The 24,035-nt window shown below is 48.4% G+C and overlaps 1 protein-coding gene across 4 annotated transcripts in view; it reads right to left on the bottom strand.

The window, feature by feature from the left end:
• Positions 1-24,035, bottom strand: part of MDGA1 (MAM domain containing glycosylphosphatidylinositol anchor 1) — a 156,150-nt gene that overhangs the window by 101,453 nt on the left and 30,662 nt on the right. For 3 of the 4 annotated variants that reach the window (XM_063328698.1, XM_063328697.1, XM_063328699.1), the window contains 2 exons: positions 3,270-3,409; positions 247-421 (listed from right to left, as the gene is read on the bottom strand). In XM_063328698.1, coding sequence (XP_063184768.1) covers positions 247-421; positions 3,270-3,409 — 315 coding nt within the window. Of the gene's footprint in view, positions 1-246; positions 422-3,269; positions 3,410-24,035 lie in introns of those variants that run through there. The other variant, XM_063328701.1, reaches the window with a different exon arrangement.

The following is a 24,035-nucleotide window of genomic DNA, read 5'->3' as shown; positions in this document are numbered from 1 at the left end:
CTCTGGAAGTGACAGACATCACAGCACCTCAATAAGAACGACTCACACGGACAGGCAGAGCTATCTTTTTTGTGGATGGATCTACTCTCTTAGGGAAAGGGACCTTGCGGAGACCACACCAGTCCCTTTGCTCCTGAATCAGGTACGCGTGGTCCTAGGGCAATGCAGCTCCCTGCCGGCCCCGCAGCGAGGCAGAGACATGCAGTAGAACTGTGGGAAGGTCTGGGTTGCCGCTAAACGACTTACACTGCACATCTACTCGAATGGACTTGATGGCAGGGACCCCAACCCCATTTTCTGCTTTACAGTAATAGCGGCCCCCCTGCAGCCTTTGGATCTTCTCAATCCGAAGGGTCTCGTTAAGCACTGACGTCTCTTGGAATTTGTCCGACGCGCTGCCAGCGGTTTTGGTCCATCTCACCTGCACAAGAAGAATGAGAGAAATGCAAGCAATGAGTTACACAAACCAGAGATCCCAGGGGACAGAAGCACTCCCTTTGCTCCTCTTCCCTAGCCATTCTCAAAAATGGGTCCTACAGCACCACCACCAGACCTTACCAAAGTTCAACTGCTGACCTCATTATGTCTCAGTAGACCAGCTGCTGACTCTCATCCATCACCAGTCTCCACGTCCAAGTGTCCAGGATAGCCCCTCAGTTCACCCAGACACACACTGCTTATTTACCACTCCTGCTCTGGTCCTGTAAACCCAAGAACTTGGTTAGTTTTATACCACTACCTGCTCAGCACAGGACTTTCACCATTAAGCCTTGGGACCCCACGTGGCTGGCAGGCTGCAGGGCTACGGCAGGCATCAGACATCAGCTCACAGCTACAGAGCTTTTATTGCAGTCAACACTCTTTTATCTTTCTCTGGATAGCAAAGCTATTCCTGCTGTTTGCTTTTCCAAGTAAGAGTAAGAAAATGCAGTTGCTATCTGGCTCTTGCCCCTTTCCCACAGGGAACCCCTGTGTATGTTATTTTTATAAGTCATCCTCTTGCAGTACACAAGCTTTTGCTTTGATTTTAAAGATACAGAAAAGGAAAAGAAAACATCCCTTTGGATTTCAAGCTATCTTGCATTTTTTTTGTCCTTATGTTACACATCTTAAGAACCTGGCTTGCAGGGGCAACGGAGCTGCATGATATTTCATGGTAAATGGTGGCAAAAGGACAGCACTCCTAAAGGCTGAATAGTTATTCTTATGTCTGGAATGAGGTACAGTCCTAGCAGTTGCGGTACAAGCTTCCCCCTTTTTTCTGCAGTCCAGAAAATGAAAGAGAAAGGGGGCTTTTCTCGGTTTTCTCAGCCCATTTGTTTCCTCTATCTGCAACCTCCCTTCTAAAGGCTGCTGACTGGTGGGGCTCGCACGCTGGTGCCCATCCAGACACTGGGACCAAGATCCAGCAAGATCAGCCAATAGAAAGGAGATAGGTTTTCATTCAACAGTGGCCACAGATGAGATGGACCAGATACGTTGACTCCTTCCCCAGGCTTTGCCTAAAGCTCACTGCCACCACCTGATTGATGCTGATGCTCTAAAAAGAACAGGGGTGTCTACATCCCACACCCAGAGTACTAGGCTGAGCGCATTTTCGGAGCTAATGACCATGGATTTATTTAGCCTTTGTAGGCTTATTATGAAATTGTCTGAGGGCCCCAAGACTCTCAAAGTCTCCTGTTTGCAAGTACACTTCAGCCAGCTCTTTAATCTTTTCAATTTCAATCTCATTTAAGTATTTTGGCCACATTTTCATGCTTTAATGACTGGCTGATAGAAGGGAAAAGAAAAGATTAAACAAAGGTTAGGATAAGAGCTTAGCTGGGGAAGAAATCTATCCATGAGGAGGGACAGCAGATTGAGGATGGCAGAGATAGGATGCATGCCACATTTTACGTGAATGGGTTCCAGCCTCTCCAGTCACACCTCCTGCCACACTCTGGTGTCTCCTGTGCACATCCGGGCAAAGATAAGCCACAACGTTGCCCACTAGCATGCTGTCTGCATCAGGCTCTGCTCCAGCAATCTCTCTGGCTACTCAGGCTCAAATCCCCACAACCCGCCAACACCTTCCCACACATTCAACATCCTCAGGCAGGGCCAGCCCTGCCATCTTCCTCTTTTCTGATGTACACAGCTATCATCTGCTCATCACTGTCTCAAGCCTAGGCTGGTCATTTTTGCTGGCTCGGCTATGATCACTTCCTTTTTATTGTTTCCAAGATATGCTTTGATGGATAAACCATTTCAAATCCTGCTGGCTGAGTCTCTTTCGGTCCCCTTTGTCATCACCTCTTAGCCAAATAGCTCGTCACAGGCAAGTCCACAGAGGCATTGATTGGTGTATGCACATGTATGGCTTCTCAGCACAAATATCTTTGGCAGGATTGGAGAAAGGGGCCAAGAAGGCACATATATCGTACTTGGCTCCCTTGAGTGTATTCTGGCACATCCAGCCTCCTAGTATGCATCAGCTGCCACTCCTACCATGCTCTGTCCCAGAGCAGGCAGACCCTTGCTCTGGTCCAGTATCTCTACAGACACATCAACGCTGACACTGAACCAGCCTGCCTGAGTATCTGAAGGGTGGGGAGGGGGCTGCATGGGGTTGAGGCTAGGCAACGCTCCAGGGACCCTGGGGAAGGACTGCAGCAGTTAACCAAGCTCAGCTCCATATCTCTCCACTGAACTGTGGCTTTGACCACAGCATGGACACATCCAGCACTGCAAGTCTGAATCTGCCCCTGGCTGGTGGCCACAAGGCCACCAGTGGGCTCTCTGCGAGGCTCAGTGAAGTGCACTACAAAAAAACTTCCCAAGCAGGTTCCCCTTGTCTGTGCATCCAGAGAAGCTGAGAGACTGGTGGACCATGAAGGACCATGAAGGACCAAGTCCTATGGGCAGCACATGCGGGAAGCCTCCTCTGGACTGTTCAGGCTGTTCCTGCTTTGTAGTAAGAGGGCTGAAGATTTGAGGGTGGTTTGTATAATGGATTCAGTTTAGACTTTGAGGTTTTTTGGAGACTTCACATACTGAAGACGACTAGAAGGTGCAAAGCTCCACTGCAAAGCTTTGTGGACTGTTTTCCATAAAAGGCTAGATGCTTCATACCTTAACAAGCTAATGCTTGCGCTATGGGGCATCCCTATCTGACTCCAAAACGTAGGAGAAAGCTGGGCACCCCGCTGCTCACAGTTTTCCTTTACATGGAGACTACAAAGAAGTGCCATGGGGAGCACAGGTGACAGGCAAGACTGAAAGCTTACCTGTGGCCGGGGGTGTCCTGTGACCAGACACTGCAGGACCAGCGTGTCCCCCTCCCGAATTGTGTAAACACGTTCACTGATGTTATCTTCCTTCACCACGCACGCCTGCCCAGCATGGATGATTTGGGCCTGAGCAGGAGCTGCGGAGAGGAAAGAAGAGGTAAAGAGGGAAACCAGCAGCACCCCAGCCTCTCAGCCACCTCTTGAGTCACAGAGAGGAGGAGATGGACAGTGCTTCATATGAGACACAAAGGTCTCAGAAGATATAAAATTGAGCAATTTTTCTCATTTCCTGGGCGGCTGGCATCAATTGCTGCTTTAAAACCTTTAGTCCTGTCAGGGTGAGCAGCTCTAAGCGCTGAAAAGCAGAATATGGAGCTTTTTTGGGGGATCCTCCTGCACGGCCTGAGGACCAAGAATTCCTTGCTTTTATCTCTTCCCAGAGAGCAGTACGTGCAAGTGGTTAAAGCAGGGAGCTGGTCAAACACAACTGCTCTACGCCTGTCTAAAACAGGCTCAATCACTATGATTTGCCTTGCAGGAAACTGGGATAACTGCTGAGTAGAGTCAAGAAAGGGCCTTCAAGCTCTGTACAGCTTTTAGCACACGTCCCTAGAACAGGCACAGCACATGCTGCAGGATAAAAAAAATCCTTCCCAAATTACACAGCAACCTATCTCTGCCCTGAGCCAGAGGGAACAGCCTCTGCAGGATCAGGCGACCCATCATCTCTAGGAATCTCTCCAGCTAGCGCTCCAAGCAGAGCCCAGTTACCGCCAGTCTGGCCAGGGAAACAAGTGAAGACCAGCACTGTGGAAAAATACATGGAAAGAAAGTTCCCAGAACAAAGTTTAAAAACTTCATGCCCTGCAAATGTCAGCTACATCCCACTGTAGCCCTGACCCACAGCAGGGAGAGACAAGCTCTAGGAGAACACAGTTTTTTAAAGAAAAAAGCCTCAGCTCCAGGGTCCTGTGCAAACAGTCCTTGGGCCCCTACTCCAAAAGTGTTTGTGTGATCACTGAAGCGGCTGAGATGTATTGAAGGTGACTGCGTAGCCCAGTGGGACACCTGTGCTTGTTCGAGGGGAAAAACTCCAGTCGCACTTCAAGGAACAGAGAAACCCACGAACACGTCTAAGAATCAGTGCCTCGGTGAGAATCCCCCTGGGATACTTCCCCGTCTTGGTACAATGCTTCCAGGTGACTCTGGAGTCACAGCTCCAGCTCCCATTAGTGAAATACTACACAAACGAACAAACCACTGAGGAGATGATCAAAGGGTTTAAAGCAATGAGCCTTTGCAAACCTTCTGAAACAAGCACAGATTTTCCACAACCTGTTAAAGCTGAACTGAGCACCCACTTTTTCCCCAAGGTTAGTTAAGTTTCAAAAACTAGTCTTTCTTTAGTTATTTCATTCATTTGGCATGACCAAAATGCTCTAAACCCAATCACCTGGGCAAGGGAAGTGCTCAGATTTATGCTGGTTTAATCCACCAGCAGCAAAGACCTGGGTGCTGGGCAGGCTGGGTGCGGGCAGCGGCGGTGATCTGCCTTTGAGCTCAGCCTGTACAAACTGGTGTCACCACAACACACCAACCAAGCAGCACCGACACAAGAGTGGACCCAGTGGGCAGCAAGCTGCTCTTGCTGCTGGGGCTCCACAGCCTGCCACGGCCAAGCAGCACCCAGGCAGCGGCACTGCACATGCAGCAAGCTAATCCCTCTTTCTGCATCTCTTCTGCCTTTCCAGCATGGTGGCACTCTGTTAAAATGATTATTACTGTCCAAACAGAAGCAACCCGTGTATTTGAATAATATGATGGCACAAACATGGACAAATCCCTCGGCCTCTCCCGTTTTCCCCTTCTGCTGGGCTCCCAGGAATGTGCCTGCCATCGCTCGAGCATCACAGAATGCTGAAACCAACTGTCAAAGCTTCATGGATACGACTGAGCAGATGAACGACCTTCCTCTGCCTGGATGGCAGAAGGGTCTTGCTGAACCCAGGAGAAAGCAGAAACCTTATATACGTGTGTGCCTTTGTATATGCATAGATGTAGGGGTTCTACGTACACACAGATATACGTACAGATATATACATATATTAAGTAAAATAATGATTTATCAGGAAAAGACATTGTGAACGCTTGTCAAGCAAACAGTGGCAGAGGAGTAATTCAGATGCCTGTATAACCTTTGCCAACACAACGTAATCCAAATGATAGTCTCTCCTCTGTTTCAGCTATCGGATCAGTCCTCTGCAGACCTGCCATCACACCTTTAACCCCACATGCACTGCAGAGCACCGTCCACAGTGCCGAGACCCAGGCTGTGATGCTGAGGAATCCCTGCTCTGTGATTAAAAGAAAGTCTCTGTCCCTTCCCATCCTGTACCACATCCCCCTCTGCCCCATCCTTGACCTGTGCTGCCTGCATTTCAGTGGCGTTCTGGCACCCTGCAGCAGCAAAGCTCTCCTAACCTCTCTTCACAGTCTCTGGGCTGCATTTGCCGGCTGGTGGCTCCATCCTCCCTTTGCAAACATGCCCTTGCTGCAAAAACTAATTTCCAGCCACCCCATGGAGAATCGGAATGTTTATCTGCAGCTTTAGCTCCCAGTAAAATGTTTCCTTAGGTTGCTCTGCTATACCCAACATGGTACACAATGTAAGTCTTTCAACTTATACTCTTTTTCCTTTGGCCATCCCGCTTCCATAATTTAACCTGTCTTCTGTAACCCTTACCTGTCACCTGCCTCAAGGCACTTCTACATGGGGCATTTCCACAGCAAAATCATTAGAATCATAGAATCTTCATGGTTGGAAAGGACTTTTGAGATCGAGTCCAACCATACACACACAAAAAACCCCCATACAATCTCTGCCACTAGAGCATGCCCTGAAGTGCCACATCTAGACGTTTCTTAAACACCTCTAGGGATGGTGACTCAACCACCTCCCTGGGCAGGCAGTTCCAGCGCCTGACCACTCTTTCAGTAAAGTAATTCTTCCTAATATCTAATCTAAACGTCCCCTGCCGCAACTTCAGACCATTTCCTTTGGTCCTGTCATTATTCACTTGGGAGAAGAGGCCAACACCCACCTCTCTCCAACCTCCTTTCAGGTAGTTGTAGAGGGCAATGAGGTCTCCCCTCAGCCTCCTCTTCTCCAAGCTAAACATGCCCAGCTCCCTCAGCCTCTCCTCATATGACCTGGTCTCCAGACCCCTCACCAGCCTGGTAGCTCTCCTCTGGACATGCTCCAGCACTTCAATGTCCCTCTTGTACAGAGGGGCCCAGAACTGAACACAGCACTGGAGGTGAGGCCTCACCAGTGCCGAGTACAGAGGCACCATCACTTCCCTACTCCTGCTGGCCACGCTATTCCTGATACAAGCCAGAATGCTGTTGGCATGCTGTTGGCATTAGGTACAGTGGTACAGGATTAGAGGGGTTTTGTGCAACTATTCTGGTGCCAAAATACCTTGCGGTTATTTGCTGGTGTCTCTCTAAGTTCAATAGAAATATTATTTAAACTAATGCTCATTTGGCACTACAAAACATTATAGGGCACTAGTCTACAGCAAAACAACAACCCTAGGGATAAGCCCTGTGTCATAATTTTGTCCTCCTCTCCCAAATTCTCCCTGAATCCACTGAGCCGTAATGAAGCTTACAAGCAAGCACATGCACATCCAGCTTTGTTCATAGATGTTTTAACTTGCGTCTCTTAACATCACTAATACCTTTCAGCTGTATTCACTGGAAAGGGACATTCCTGTGAGTGAATCCCCACTGCTTAAGCTACAACATCTCTCTTGCAGTCACAGCACCAGGTTCCTAGCAGAACAACCACCATTTTTCCATGTCTTAAACCCCAGATGAACCCAGATCTCTTAAAAGGGAGCTCAGAAAGCTTGGGGTTGTCTTGGAGAGAAAAGCACTTGGGTGGGTGGCATAGGAGCCTGAGAAACTCAGCCTTGGATTACAGCTTGACCTTAGCGAAGTGGTGGGGGCTGAGCAACGAACCAGCCCAGCTCTTACGGGGTTGCGCTAAATCACCACATGAGACCTGGGAAGGTCTCCGTTCCAAGCCCAGCCTGCCACAGCACACAAAGGCTGGGAAAGTCACCTCATGCCGTATTACAGATGGGCAGAGAGATTGTGAGGATTAATTGCACTTTTAATGTGCTTGAACAGACAGAATACATTATTGTTTGACATCATCCCAGGTCTCCTGGAGGATTTCAGCATGCAGACAGTTTGCGCATTGCCAGCACAACAGGCTGGCAGGACCGTGCCTGTCAGAAGAAACAGTTTCACATAAGGGCCTTCTTAGGAGGGAAAAGAAAGGCTGAAGCATGAGGCCAGGTGCCAGAGATGAAGCAGTAATCTCAGACATTCCCAGCCATCTTCCACAAAGAACGACCCTTGCATAGATAGAACCTGCCCTGCTAAGTCCTGCTTGAGCAGAATCCCTCTCTTCAGGCTGGAAAACCCTGAAGCAAAGTTGCAGGGAAGACCTCTGATGACCTCTGCAGGGACAGAGAGGACAGGTTGTTCCCTACCCCTTTTTCCCAGCATTTTGAGGGACAGATGCATCATCATTTCCCTTCCACTTACAGGTAAGAAATCAACTAAGGGAAGGCCCCCAACACAGAGTTCTCCAGAGAAACTGGTCCAGCCAAATACTGAGTGCCAGATACTTTACAAAGGAAAAAATTCAGGCTCTGAACCTGCAGCATTAGGTCCTTCCTTGGGAAAGGCCTGGCTTGCAATGCATTTGGCCTCTGCACTGAGATTTCCTACTGTGCTTTCACTTGATATATTTACACATTAAAACAAAAGGAAATTGGAGTGGATAAAATAACTTTATTCCCAGTGCAGTGTACTGTACAATGTTATTATTACCATAATCTGGAAAGTTTATGAGACTCTTGGTGCTTAGAGGTTGCTAATATCATTAGAATGCAGAAAAGAAGAGAGAAATGTTTTTTTTGTAGAGGAATGCGTAATCTTTATTTGTTTCACAGGTCTAGTCATTCATCTTTTTGAGCCCGAGATCCCATCGCTACAATGGCAATGATGAGACCTCCTTCACAGAGAGGGTGGTAAGAGACAGATATTGCATTGACACTCCCTCAGTCACAGCCAGCAACCGCAAGGCCAGTCTGCGCGCCCTTTTTGCAGCGCAGCAACAACTGCACTTTACTGCTGCCTTCTCAGCAGGCTAACACTAGCCATCACCGCTAGACTCTGCCCCATCACCACCTCTGCCACCTGCACACATCCTGCAGATGGCCTCAGGGATGAAGAACACCTGCAGCTACACACACAGGGACACCGAAACCACCCACCTCTGCTACCACCCTCCTGTAGGGTGGTGAGAGAGTAAAGGTGCGCCTGGAGCTTTCCCTCTTCGTCAGACTTAATCAAGCACTTGGTTTCGCAAGGCAACTGATGCCCTCCCATACATCTGCTGCAATTATAATTCAGCCTCTTCTGCACATAAACTAGGCAAAGAAGCCAGGTTCCTTCCCCATCCCTGCTCACAGGCTCCCTGGACTCACATTGCTTGGTTATGTGGGAGCAAGAGGAGGGGGGGCACTGGCTGCTAAACTGCTGCTTAAACCCCTCAAGAACATGCTTGTCTCCTTCTTCACCCTCCCCGTCCTGAGCAAGTGGCACGTAAGAGACGCATCCTGAAAGGAGTTCACATGAAGGGGAAAAATACATGGTGTTTATGGAGCACGTGGGCTTGAATAACCATTTCATTAAGGAAATCCATATGTGGCATTCCTCGCTGAACACCACTCTCAGTAGCTGCCTGTCCGTGGGTGGAATTGCCCTGCGGCACCATGAGTTACAGACCCTGCACGGCAAAGCACCCAGGGAGCATCTCAGGCCTTGAAGTCACTGCTTTAGTTAGCATTTTATCCTGTCTGCTCATGCAATGCACAACTCTGCTTGAAGAGCAGGGCCACACAAACACGAAGACCTTTGAAGAAGGGGTCATGTCCCTTTAGCAGAGCACAAAGAGAAGCTGGCACACAAGAAAAGGGAAGAGACATGCTAGCAACACTCAGCAGGAGCGAGGAAGGTCTAGTAGGATGGGAAGGGTCTGCAGGGGCTGCGTCCTGACAGTCAAACAAAACACCTTCCTCATGCGGGCTCTGGGAGGGGATGGCAGCTGCCTTGTGCTCCATCACTATTCAGCTGGTCTCATCGATTGCTCCACAGTGGATGAAGACCACAGGCTTTGCTGAAACTTTCGACAAAACAAATTACCCAGGCCAGCTCCAGCCTACAATGCAGGGCATGATATCGATGGGCCATTTGAAAAGGAAAATTCACTCCAGCTTGAGGACGATTATGGAAATAATAATACACAATCAGTGTCCATTAACACTGTCAGCAGGGCTGTGGATCAATAGCTTATTAATGGCTGAAGAAAGACCGACCCGTACCTATCAGCAGTTAAGACCAGCACAATAGCAGAGGGAGAGGAGATGGCGGTGGGCAGCTGTAATCGAGCCCAGGCGCTGGTCAGCTTTGCCCAGCCTGCCCAGGGGAATCACCGTCACCACCATGTTCTGAACACATTCCCTGGCTGCTTGCTTGGAGGCCTCCTCCTCCACACCTCACCCTCTCCCGGCCTCTTTGCCCAGAACAACGGCGAAGGGTGCACAGCTGAAGCTGCCCGGTACAGCTTAGCCTGATTAGGCTCCAAATTTTAGCATAAGGTCAGGCTGGTCCCATAGCAGAGAGGGAGGCGATGCAGAAGCCCTCAGGGATAGCTGAGGAGCAAAGCGCATCCACGGTCCCAGGTTTCCTCCCACTTCTTGGGCTTCTCCCTTGCCCAAGCTCCTCCTGGTGACTCTTCCAAGATGGTGTGCTGCCTGGGCAGCTCTGTGCTGCCACAAGGCTGTCCTAAACCAAAAGCCACCAGGAAGCCCTCCCTGCATGCTGACGCTAAGGGTTACAACCCCAAGCAAGACAGATCTCCACTGAGGCTCTTTTGCTCCCATGCATCAGTGCTTTCACTGCAGTCCAAACCACGTACACTCAAAAAACACCAAAATTTAAAAAAAAAAAATTTCTCCTTACTGTACTCCTGGACAAAATTTGCAGCAGGGAACATGTCATTTTTCAGCAGCAAAATGTCTCTGACTCCTTTGGTATTTGTACACTCATCATGATTAAAACACAAACACCAACCCAGCCACAAAAGAAACACAGCCACTTCCAAGGTACGCAAAGCAACCATGTCTACCCCTGCACAACATTCCATAGCACTCTTGAGCAAGAAAAGAAGAATATAATTTTCAATGGGAAGTGCTCAGAGAAATGACAGAGTTGTGCAAAGTAATCACAGAGCATGAAACTTGCCTACTTAAAATAGCATGGGACATTTTTATTTTTTTTTTAACTTGGAAGAGACCAAGACTATGTCTTTACATCTCTGGCTGATTACATCTCCAGAAACAGAGTTGCCTTTTGCAAAGCTCAGCCAGATGATTTGCACGGTCTTAAAATAACTTTTTGCTTAATCAATGTCACTTCCTTGAAGCATCTCAATAGTTTTGTTTCTTTTAGAAAAATGCCAGCAACAAAATCATGTGAGATGTCATGAACAGCAGGTACACCACCCAGTGACAGCAACACCTGCTCCCAAGACCTCCATTCAATTTAAAACTACAGAGGTATTGTGTGCTTTACTAAAATATCAGAGTCACCAGATCATCACTGACACACTCCCCCCAGTCCCCGACTCCGCTGCCTGCAGCTGGTCACTAGTTTTCCTAGGTGTTCCCACAATTTTCTTACATAGGTCCACCTAAGACCAGAGCATCTAGCAGCAGAGCAAAATCAATCGGCAGCTTTGGCAAGAATCAAGTGACCGATGTTACACACACAACATTACGGTGGCATAGACTCTGCATCACTGCCTAACTCATATGCCTAAGTGGAATTTGCATGGATGACTCAATGCCAGCATTATGAAGTAGGTTGTCTTCAAATCTTTAGGGGCTCCAGGTATGGTGGCAGTCAGAGCCTGCACCTCAGCAATACTGTCCTGGAAGCTCCCAGCTTTGGTTAGGAAATGAAAAAAGCACATCTGTCTCGTCATGGCCATCAATGAGACTTTATCATCTTTCCCACCCCACTTCCTACTGTGCCAGCTTCAGAGCCCGAGCTCTATCTGTAAATCTTACTGCAAAATCCAATGAGCCACAGAGCCACACTCAGACGAGGTGACCCTGCCATGCTGAGTGCTCAAAGCATTGCGCTTAAAAACCCATTTCGTGCCTGGTTGCTACTTAAAACCCCTAAGCATTTTAGGGGAAAACACAAATGAGGCAAGCAGCTTGGGGGAGGAATCAGGCATCCTCTATTCCGGAGACCACCGACAGACCGACTTGTTTGTCAGCTGGTAAAACACCTCAAAATTAAATGGTCCAGTCAGAGGAAAGAGGGCTGCAAAGAGAGGAGCTCAACTGGACATGGGCAGCACAGACACCTGCTTATCCTGCCCATGTGCTGCAGGAACAGTGTCCAGAGGACAAAGGCCAGCACCAGGCCCATTGGCAGGTTTTATCCCTTGCCTCCCCTACCAGGTCCTCAGTCCCCTGAGTCAACCTCCAGCTGCTCCATGCACCCACCACCCTCTAAAGGAGGATGAACAGTTACAGGCACCCATAAAACCTGCTGAGCCTCTGGCCTTTGTAAGCCCTCGTGTTCCCAGCTTCCAGCGTGCCCATCACCAGGAGCCTCCAGGAAGCCAGTTCATGGGAGAGCCAAGTCTGCCTCGGACAGATGAAGTCAGCTGCTTTTCATGCATTTTGTGCTTCTGCTCTCCCTTCTTCTCCTCCATCGCAGCACGCAGGAGCCACTGAAGCTGCACATCCCCACTCAGCCAGGAAAACTGCCTTTCACAGGCATGCTGCAGCTTGCCAGCACAGGTAGCAAAGCCCAACAGGCAACATCCCCAGGATCTGCTGCTAATAACTTTTGCAAGTAAATAGGCTCTGCTCGAATGGTCCCAAGGGTTTTGCCCATCTCCTCTTTTCCCTGAATTCGAGATCAGCTCATTCCCAAAGTCACCGTCAGTGCTGCTTGTTCCACTTCGTTTCCCTTTTTATACTTCAAGCCGCTTCGGTACAACAGTGACTCTTCAACAAAGAGATCCACGCACACAGATCTATAATCCAGTGTACTTTGAAACTCAGCTGTTGTTTCATTACTGGACCATTTAACATAGGAGATAAAAGGAGGCCACAACATAGACATTTCATCCCTTCAAAGAGCGAAAAAAAATGTCAATTTGCTAATCATCTGTCAACTAGATTAGCAGCACAGTTGCATGAACTATAATCAATTAATAACTACAGGCTCCTTTTAATATCAAAAGGGAAAAAAACCAATACATCGGGCAACAGCTGTGGCTCCTGAATCAGGAAAAATAAGGAAAGGTAGAGGGAGTGGTTTCAAACTGGGTTCCCTGGCTGGCAGGATGCTCCAGACTTTGCTGCTGAGAACTCCACTGAAGTCACATGTATGTGCTAAACACCACCCCTGGAAACACAGGAAGAGAGACAGATTCCAGCTCCAAGTATACTGAAAACATTAGACAAGAAACCCACGTGCAATCAGAGTACACTGACACAGGCTGGGTAAGAACGGGAGTATTTCCATGAAACTCCAGCTGGTGCTGTTCAAGATGCTAAACCTCGAGGCCCAAATTCTTCAACGTCAAGGCAGAAACTGGGGTCTGGGGAGCAGGAGGAGGTTTGGCAGAGAAGAGCTGTCTGAGGAGAGGACTTCTCTCTATGCGGAGACCCAAAGGGGACGTTGTATGCTCAGGGCTGCTGACCCCAGAGGGTGGGTGCATTGCTGTGGGTTCAGCAAAGCAAGGTGCTTGGGTCTTTGACTAGCCAGTGACCCCAGCTCTCCTGCAGACCTCCTTGTCCGCGTGACCAAAGCGGCTCCACTGCTGCCACACAAGCTCCTGCAGAGGCGCAGAGCTCAGTGCAGACCACAAAGCCCATCTGAGAAGCTGGGTAAACACTCAGGCACTGAATCTATGCTAAATTGTCACCTGTCATGGCTCTGTTGCTTCCAGGGCCCCATCCAGCTGGCTCGGAGGGAGCTGGGGATGCGAGGGCAATCACGCCGTGATGACAGTGCAAACATTCCCTCCATGCAGGAGAGGAAAGATTCAACAAATGACCGTGTTTACCTGCTGCTATACCCAGCCTCCACAGAAAGCGAAAGGCTATTTCAATTGTGAACCGGAGTAGGGGCGGGGGGGGGGGGGGGGGGGGAAATCACTGCAGGAGCCAGAGGGTGATAAGAGCCACAAGAAAGAGACTGAAATAAAATTTCACTGAAAGCCTCTTTTGTTCTCACCATAGTTAGAGAGAGCTGGAAATACACACGTCACCCTTAATTCAAGTACCTAAAATCCAATTTGGCTACTGAAAAGTGACGGGCAGCAGGGACTTGCCTCTGTCCAAAGCTTGACGCACAGCAGCACCCATTCCACAGGCACCCCAGGTCCCCCGCAGCAAAGTCACTTCCCAGGGGACGAAAGCAGCGCGGCTGCGCGGATTGAGCTCTCAGCCCCCAAGCCACTTCATGGGGGACAGGCAACAGCGGCACAAACCCCGCCACAACCACTCACTGGCAACCCTGGCCAAGGTCCCAGGGGACAGCACAGACTTGGCACCCTTCTTCTGGGTGCTTATCTGCTCCTGGCAAGCGGAGGATCAGAGACAGGGTGCTGCTGGTGATACAGGGATGCTGCTGGTGATACAGCCCCACGGTGGAAAGAAGCCTTTGTGCTCAAATGGGTTCCCATACAGGCCCTCACAAAACACTGATGCTTTTATCCCCCAGGCAGTGCTGTTAGGTGGGGAAATGCTGCTATTGCACGCTGCCAGCTGGGGAAGATAAAAAAATGAAATGGCTTGTCCATCGTCGGGTGGGAAGCCTGAAGCACGGCCAGGGGTCAATCCGTACCTAATTCCAGTCTAGCACCTTATAATGCAAAGGCCAAACTTTAGCCTCCAAGGCTGCCTGATACAGCACTAAAAATTCAGATTCACAGGGAGTGGGGGAAGAAAACATCTTGTGAAACACAGAAGGGTTTACTCAAGAAAAACTGCTTTCCTCTGGATTTCCTCCCATATCCCTTTTCACCAGCACAAGGAACTCGAGCCTGAAAACTACTGCCAGCAAGCAAAACGACCTGGAGAGGGAAAAGTAAATACGACAGCTCAACTCCACCCCAAAGGAGGAGAGAGAAACACCAAAAGGAAATGCCAACAAATTGTCATCAAAGCTGAGGCAATGGGGGCTGTGTGACACCCCTGGAAATCAAGCCAAGTAATGTTTTATCTTGACAGCATCCTTTACATCCCTGCAGTGCCATTGGTGTGCAGAATCCTAGAAAGTCCCCAGTTCTTTCCCTCTCGAGTACCGATAATTAACAACCACAACCTGGCAGACATGCGAGCAATTCCCTCTGGTTCCGATAAGAGGAGCTGACATCTCTCTAACCCCAGCCACCTCCATTGTTTTATTCTCTTTGTTTATTGATCCTTTTATGCACATAATGCAAATTGACATTTAATAATTCAGCTGAGTTAATGGTGCTTAAATATTAAAAGGCTTTTCTCTCTTAATTAGCTGTAGCAAAATAGGCAACAAAGGAGTGCTAGATAGATGCCATTTAAAATGGTCTCGTCCAAGTTCTCTGGTGTTTTTCTAGGGATGGGAAAGAACAGTTCCAGAGAAATTCTGTACAAGTCTCCTACTCTTGCTAGGAAGGTAACTAACTCATAGAAGCGTTTCCAGAGGCTTTGATTCATAGAGCGTATTCATCTCTGTCAGCTCTTTGTTTTCTCTCCCTTCTGCTCTTCTCCTAATAAAGACAGAGGGGAGGGGAAGGAGGGGCAGAGAATAGAAGAAAAATCCTTCCCTGTAAGAAGTGCCGCTACTGGTGACCGGCACCCACGTCACACAGTGCAGATGTGGATGCAGAAGCCTTCTCACGCGTCATTGCAAAACTCGCAACCAGGTGAAAACAGCTAAAAGGAAAAAGTACACGTAGCTAATTGAAGAGTTACAAACGGCACAGAAATCTTGCAATTAATTCCCTGGGGCAAGGATAACTACTCCAGGAAATGAATTGAAGATCCCACTAAAATAAAAATTCCAGGTGTAGCAGGGTAGGGGACCACGTATTTATTTTTCTTTGGTTCATTTTGCCAAGGGTTGAGAACAAGAGGGAAAATGCACGTTATCTTTAAACCTCAGTCTCATCTCAGCTGGAGCCAATGGCAGTAATACATCTTAGTCATAACGGTGCTGGTGTACGGCATCACAACTACAAAGAGTTGGTACGATTTGAGCTGTTTTAACTGTGCACACCTTCTCTCTTAATTAGCTCTCATTTAAAGTCCTGGATTGGTTTGAGTTTGGGATAATGATCTCCCACCTGACCCAGAGCAGAACCATGTAGTCAGAATAATTAGATATAGTAACTGTTAATAACTTAGTTTAATTACAACCTATTTTCTTCAAATTTAGTCTAGACATAAGATTTCAATGAATTTTAATTACATGCCACGTTTGAAGATCCTGTGCTATTGCATTATTAAGTTAATTTCATACAAAGAAAGAGACTGACAAACACTAAATTCCTTACTGAGGACACTTAAAAAAAAAATTAATCTTAATTCAAGCCAATTAATAGATTGACTTGCAAATTCTCTGCAAATTCATTCTTCCAGTGAGGACCAAGTACTGTAAATCCGTAGAGGGCGAGCTGCATTTTTCACACGTAACAAAGAGATCAAACTCCCAGTTTATGTGCAAAGTTGAGTTCATCCTTAACAGCAGAGCAGCTCGTTGCATTTCCACAAAACACTGAAAGGCACCACTCTGGACCTGCCAGGCAGGCCATCATGGCAAAGGGTGTCCTCACGTGCAACAGCACCCAAGGACTTCAGGATCACGGGAGAGGGCAGAGCACCCATCCTTCTGCCCAGAAGTGACAAGAGGTGCGCAACACAGCCTTGCTCACAACCAGCATCCCCCCCTGCACACAGGAGAGGGCAGTGGTGCACGCACCAGAGTCAGCCCATTATACTTTTATGACTGATTTTAAGGTGGGGAAATTCGGAGGCAGGAACTGCTACTTTATCTCCCTTTGCACGCCAGTGCAAGAGGAGGCTCTTTTGCAACCCACTTAGAGTCGGGGTACCCCCTGCCAGTCGCTTTGGCAGAACATGGGGAACCCCTCCTTGCCTCCAAGAGGCTCCGCACACAGGCAGCACCTTCTGCCGCTCCGCATCTGCCGCGTGCCCTGAAATATTCTTGACGCCGTACCAAAGAGGTTGCATCGTTTCCCTTTAACAGATTATCCATCTACTCCTCTCCAGCCGTGCAACACATCTGGCCACACTGCCTCTCCTGGGCAGGTACTCCTCAGCCCAGTATTCTGCTTATTGTTGTTCAGGAGACTTAGGAGGTGATGGGGGGGGGTTAAACGCCCAGCGGACAAGTTGCACCTCCGGGAGTTTTCAGAGGCAATAAAACACAAGCCTGTTTCCAGCCTCTTGGGCACCAAGTTACCAGCTTTGGCCTTCTGTAGTCTCCCTTCCACTTGCAGCTATTTTTAGTAAGACAGGGCTGCTCTAGGCACGTCTGTGTGATTAACTCATGCAGTACGGCGAGGCTGTTCCTGCAGACAGGATGGGCTTTGGGCCACTCCTACACAGAGGTCTCCTCAACCACAAGTGCCAGGTCTCAGGAGCATCCCCCAACCCCTGCAAAAAGAGAGTAGCTCTGGCGTTGCCACAGCCTGGCTACACTGATGGAGTTCATTCTGACAAACAGCTGCAGCAGCTCCAAGAATTATAATGTCTGGGGGAAGGTGGGGAAAAAAAGAAAAGGAAAAAAAAAAAAAAAGAGGGAAAAAGGAAAATGGACTAGGAAAGAGTTTAGCTAAAAAATCCTGATTACGACTGAAACACAGGCAAGGAGAAGCAAGGCAGGCTGATGCTGGCTTGGCTACTCCCTGGTGAGAGACAGATAGCAATGAACTTGGGAGCAGAAGTTCCACAAAGCAAGGTTATGAATTTATTACTCTGCATCTGTGCGGAGTCAAAAGATCATCTGAAACACCAGAGACTTGCAGAGGAAATCGGGGAAGTGCTAATGCACATGGGATGGTGTTTAAAATAATTTCTCAGCTGGCTGACTGCACGGGAGGTAGGGACAGAGATTAATTCTCTACCCGAGATCATGCATTTGTGCAAACATTGTTGAGCAGCTTGTTCAACAGGGGATTCGGGGACTAACGCAGACGTATCAAAGCAGCCAGGGTCTAGCTGACAGCCTTGCAAAGGAAGCAAGATGATCTTTGACACTAAGGAAACAAAGCTCTGAGAGACTGAAATGCTGACAGGCACCAGCCTCAAAGCCAAAGCGTGTCTGAAGAGGAAAGCTCTTTAAAGACTTTTGTTCTCAAACTCTCTTCTGCAAGAGAAAAGGCTTTGACCTACTTAGGCAAGGCCAAGGGCAGGCTAGGGCCTCAGCATATTTTAAAATCAGTTATCCTCAGCTCCATTTGATGTTCTCTTGATATAAGTAAGAAATTTCATTTTACTTAAAACACTCCTGAGCCTTCAGCTGTTTGTGGAATGACACAGAACAGCCCATCCCACAAGAAAAGAACAGTCCCTTGGTCTCTGACAGGGACAGGAGGAAAGCAAACTCCTAAGGAGAGTAAAGTCTCAAACCAGCCTCCTTTCTTAAAGACCCTAATGAACCCAGCCTGCTGCAGAACACCTTTGGACAAATTAACACAAAACTAAACATTGGGCTTCCCATTTAGAAGAAAAAAAGTGTCTGAAGAGGGAAAGAGGCGCAGCTTCTGAAAGCACACACTTACTTGAAGCTCCATAGCGTGCAAACTTGAACTGCCATCCCCTAGCTGAGCAAGTCCCTTGTGCTGCTCATCAGGCAAGGAACTGGTTTACCTTCTAAAAGCTAGTTTTGCCCCCAGTTTCAGCCTGCTCCAAATTTTCCACAAAGGGGAAAAACTCCAGATCTGGTTATGTCCCAGAGAAGCGTAGCTCCCCAGTAGCCCACCAGACCGATGGCTGACAGGGACAGTGGAACTATGTCCCAGTGTTTGGCCTACAAGACATGTCACCAATTACCAATGCACCACCTGTTTGTTTCACTGAGATGGGCAGCAAGCCTATCTCGGGGCATTTCAAAGCCCTATTGTGACAAAAGATTGCTTCTGTTACAGATGACATTGGGGAAACAACCAAGAACCATTTGACTCTTGCAACTCACTTCTGGTAATCCTCATCTGGAGGAACACAAGTTGGCCTGGACAAGCTTATAAAATTGGCTGGGGTAAAAAATAAGTCATGCCTTGCTCCAGCAATGGGTGCGACCAGGGCTGCTCCACCTTCCACAGGCCAACAAGCACGAGTACTGCTGAACACCCCAAAATGAGCCACTCCGTCACACATTACAGTCACCATGCCTTCAAACTTCTCTCCCTGTTTGATCATGTCCTAAAACAGGTGGGGAACAAAAAGTTCCATTATCAGGCATGTGCTTTCCCTGTTGCTGCCTGCCAAAGAGGAGGGGCAGGGAGCCAATGAAGTAGCTGGGGAGCTACTCACTAAACACCAAAGGATTTCACATGCAGCAGCAGAAATGACTGGCCGTCATCGACCACTGACAGCAAACAGCTCTTCGGGACCTGTTAACCACAAAGTTTTTCTGCCAAACTACCCCAAATCCCACCCAGGAGACAGGGCATCCTGTATTTTTGCGCAGTAACTTGGACCTAATGGTCTTCAGCTCATGGCCTCCACCCTCTACCACTCTCATGTATCGCTGCTTAATGCCGCCGCCAAGGAAGACAGAGGGGGGGAGAGAAACCCGGAAACTGAGAATAATCTTCTATGAGCACTAGTCAGTAATTGACTTGATGTGTGACCTTGGGCAAGCGCATTCTCCCCTTGGTGTATCTTCATCTCCCCGTGTGTCATTTGAATAATTGCACGACCGTGTCATGCAGAGTCCTTTAAAGCTTATTGTTTATACAACTTTTTGAAGATGCAAAACATCATATAAGTGCTAAATATTATTGTGGTTATTACCTGCCTCACAGGGGGGTTATGAAGCTTTGTAATTAATGTTTGTAAAACAAACCTCTGTCATCGGATGAAATGTGCTAGAGAAGTGCAAAGGATTAATATCCTCAGTAATCTGATGTGGGTTTTACTGTTCTGCGCAACACTTAATAAAAAATAATTAAAACCAAACCTAAGCTGATACTGATAGGAAGGATGAGGAGGCAGGGCCGGATGCGTGTGGGGACAGACTGCTCTCCATTAATTAAGCCCAATACCATCAGTCTACAAGACAGTGCCAAGTATTTTCTTGCTCCTGGTGATAATCACGCATTAAACTTAAAGCTGCTTTTGAGTAACCAGAACTCTTGAATGACCCAGAAAGACTCGCACTGCAGCGAGGAACACCAAACGTGGCTCAAGCAGCATGGCTCTGAGCCCCACAACCCTTTACGCAGCATCTGCTGCCGGGGGAATTGGATGGGCAGAGAGCAAACAGGTGCAGGTATGCTCAGGGACCCCACTAGCATCCAGAAAGGAGCCAAAAAACAAAAGCTGGAAACCCACCCACAGGGCCCCCCTCCCATAAACCCCAAGTCCTGGGCACCAGTCAATAGTCTGGAGGAGAAGAGAAATATCACTTCTTTGGCAGGATTCAAGTCCTCCAGAGCTACCAGTTCTGCGCGTCGAGAGCCACTAAGCTCGACGGCTCTGTAAGAATACATACCAACGGCTTTGTATTTCTCCAGCATGAAAAATGTGGTTGCTGAAGTGTTTTGCAGCGCAGCCACTTTCATGTGCAACAGGAACGGAGAAGCCTTCGGAGAGTTTCTTGGAGAACAATTACCAGCAGAGAAGGAAAATTTCTGGCAATTGCTCTAGCTGCTTGAGTACCAGCTTGCTCCCCAGCACAGCAGATGCAGACAGAGTACCCCCTCCCCCCAATACCCCCACACATGCATTAACCGAAACAGCCCTCCAGATACTTCACGTGACTGAGTTCCCACCACACACGCCCTTGTACTGGGGAGTAGTGGTATGGGCCATCCTGCCTTCACACACGCAGGTTCCAACAGTAGCTGCCTGGCAGACTCCAAAATCTACAGGATGTCCAAGCCCTTCAGATTTTTTTTTGTGCAACTGTTAATTAGGCTTCACTCTTATTTACTGCATTTGCCCACATGGTTTCTTCTGGTGCCAACTCTCTTTGGTTAACGCCAAAGTAATAGAAGCGATACTGTTTTTTCCCTGCGTACAGATATGCCAACACTTTCCATAGGCAAACGGACCAACAGCACAACTCAGATAAGCTACAGAAAGAGCTCAAGAAACCACACATATTGCTGACAGGAGAGCCCCATGGTACTTGCCAGGTCATCTGCAAGCGTTCCCTACAGCCTGCTCCACAGTGATGAGCGTGATCAAGCTTTAAAATGTCCCCAGAGAAGCATCTCCGCAGCCGCTTTCACGTTTGCATCAAGGAATTTGCTCTGGCATCCAGCCCAAGTTGTCCCCACAGACAGAGGTTTAAGACACGGTGGAAAAACAGCACCCAGAGCATTTGCCTCGTAGCAGACTTGTCATCTTTTTGTTTATCACTTGAAGGCACACAGCAAGGGGATCTGAGCCCACATCAGGCATTACAGTAATAGGTGTGATTATCAACAATCTTGGTTGGGCCTGATACATCACCACAGCAAGGAAGACACCCTTCCTCTCTCTTTAGAGGGCTTCAAGTGATGACGGAAAGCAGACTACACCACCACAAGACAGGCAACAGCCACTCGAGGAGTCCATGGGATGGGGTGGGAGCATGAGAAGTGAAACAAACACCCTTCACATAAGAGGCTCCACTCAATACTCACTTTTAAATCCTGAGAAACCACTTCCCCTCTACACTGACTCACTTGAGACTCAAAAGGAATACAAAATGCATGTGGCACTATGCAGCAGTGTAACATCCCTCCTTTTCTCTCTGCCCGGTGCAAAGGATCAAGCCAAACGTCCCCTTGCCATCTTCAGTTTCACATGAAGGAGTTGGAGGGGGTATGCTCCAATGGAGGATGCTCTGCTTATCCTTGCTATAACGTGACCGATAAGGGCAAAGGATTAGCATCACCAGCTGCTTTGCTAGGAAGTGCAACATGGAAAATTGGATGCATATATGCAGTGTGGAGCCATTAGGAAGAACTGCCTCAAACACCTCCCCCTCCCCATATTGCAGTTCCTAATTCCCCATGTCATGCCCACTGCACTCCCCGTCAACGCAGCCTTTATCTCTTGTCTGCTCTACAGCCTGTCACTCCAAGTGCCATTTCCACCATTTCCACCGAAACACGAGTGACACCCCTTTCCCATCTGCACTGCTGTAGAGCGTGTTACTCTCATCAAAACCATCCAGGGCAGCTGGCACACGCTGTGGAACAAGTAGAGAATTCCGCGCCTTCTTCAGTTTGCCCTCAGCAGAGCGGAGATGCCAGACACCCCTGCTGCGAGAAGTCACTTTACCTCACATTTCGCTATCATTTGTCATATCAAAAAGACTTTATAAGTACACAGGAGGGGGGAAGGGGCTGCTTCTATGAGCCATAAAACACAGCGTCCTCTGAGGTGGAACATAGCTGGTTAACAGGGCTCAGGAACATTATCTAATTGCTCAGGCTAGAAAGGGAAAAGCAATCTAAACTGATTTGAAGCTTCAGAGGGAATTAGGGAAGCAGAATATAATTACCTAAGTTGGAATTTGGCCAGAACTTGTGGGGAAAAAAAAGCGATTCTGGTGTTTAATGACCACAAAGAAGCAGCAACTTTCCAGAGTGGTACAGGCATGTATTTGATCTCATTCACACTAACATTGCTCTTTAAGATGCAGCTTTGAGGTAAAGAAAGATGCACTGGATTTACACCAACATAGCTCTCAATTACATTGCGGCGCCATGCTAGAGACACCATACTGTCTCGCATCACTCAGGTGACCTCAACTTTGGGAATATGCAGATTTTCCGTCCTTGAACTTCACAATTTTTTAAATCCTCCAGCAAAGTAAGTACAGACTAACAACCAACTGCAGCCAATAGCTTTTCAGAATATCCCATACCTGTCACCTCAAGACTCTTTCACAAAGTACCCACGGAAGAACAGCAGGTTTTCCATGGCCAGCTGTCAGCTGCACAGCTCTGAGTCCATGCAGTAGGAGAGCGGCACTGCCCTGGGCTTCTGCCCTAGCAGAAGACCTTGGTGGCAAAGGGCTTGGTCAAACCCTGCATCCCCAAAGCACATGTTGGTACAGCTCTTAGCAGCGCTGGTGTCACAGAGAGAACAGACTGGAAAAGCATGCATTTACAGGCACAAACTTGAGCATAGGAGGTTCCATCTAAGCATAAGGAGGAACTTCTGTACTTTGAGGGTGGCAGAGCACTGGAAGAGGCTGCCCAGAGAGGTGGTGGAGTCTCCGTCTCTGGAGACATTCAAAACCCGCCTGGATGCGTTCCTGTGCAACCTGCTCTAGGTGACCCTGCTCTGGCAGGAGGGTTGGACTAGATGATCTCCAGAGTCCCTTCCAACCCTACCATTCTGTGATTCTGTGAAATCTGTGATCGAGGCAGGAAAGTCTTCAATCTCATTAGTTCTGGCACACTGTTACTTTGAAGCTTCCCTGGTATTTTACAAGCTGTGAGAAGCAGCCAAGCCAAATCTAGTCTGTTTTAAAGGACAGCCAGACTCTCACTCAGGTCTGAAAGACTACACAGCTGCCTGCAGCTCACGTGAAGTCCATATGTGGAACAGGTCATGGCTAAAACACCACTCATAACAAGCTGCCCGCAATGCCAGACTGGCCCTTTTCCACTTGCAACCTCACAAGCACCTGCCAACAAGTAAAGACAAGGCTGGTGCCCTCCTGCTCCAGCCTACCCAGAAACAGAGGAAAAACTCAGCTCTGAGCCTTGGCTATTCCTGTCACAGACATGGCAGGAACAAGCTGGAGAGCACAGATCCTGGAGAGCAAAGCCTACTTCTCCTGTTCCCCTGGCTTGCCCCACAGCAGTCATCACCAGCCCTAACTTTGAGAGCTTTGACAGGGACAAAGCGGGCACCAAGGCCACAGTCCCCATTATCCCTACTGGTCCTAGCCAAGTGCCAGTTTCACCTACCCATTATAGCCAGCCTTGCCCCACTGTTAAATAGCAAGGAGAGATGGGCTAACGCTGGGCAGCATTTGGGCTGATCCAATTGCACTGAAATCGATCCCCATGCTTTCCTTCAGCAAGGTGCATCAACACAAAAAACCCAGGGCAAGTGCTTAAGCCCACGGAAATAAGGGGATGTAGTATAAATTACACCCAGTGTTAGTGCTACACCAACATGGGCCTGAAGAAGCCCTCTACCCGAAGGAATACAGGGGGGTAGAGAAGGCAACACCATTTCTGCCGTTCAATACCAGTCACACAGCTTTGACAACATCACTGTCCTCTTCTGAAGTAGCAGATGGAGGAGGTGGGACTGAAGGCAGCTTGGGGGGGGGATAGGGAGGTCTGCCAGGAGGAATTACATTCAACAGTGTTACTGCTTAATATAATCCAACAAAAAAAAATAAATC

This window comes from Chroicocephalus ridibundus, chromosome 3 (genome assembly GCF_963924245.1).
Source record: "Chroicocephalus ridibundus chromosome 3, bChrRid1.1, whole genome shotgun sequence".
NCBI classification, from domain to species: Eukaryota; Metazoa; Chordata; class Aves; order Charadriiformes; family Laridae; genus Chroicocephalus; species Chroicocephalus ridibundus.
The sequence above is the reverse complement of the archived record's forward strand: the minus strand, read 5'-3'. Positions and strand labels throughout refer to the sequence as shown.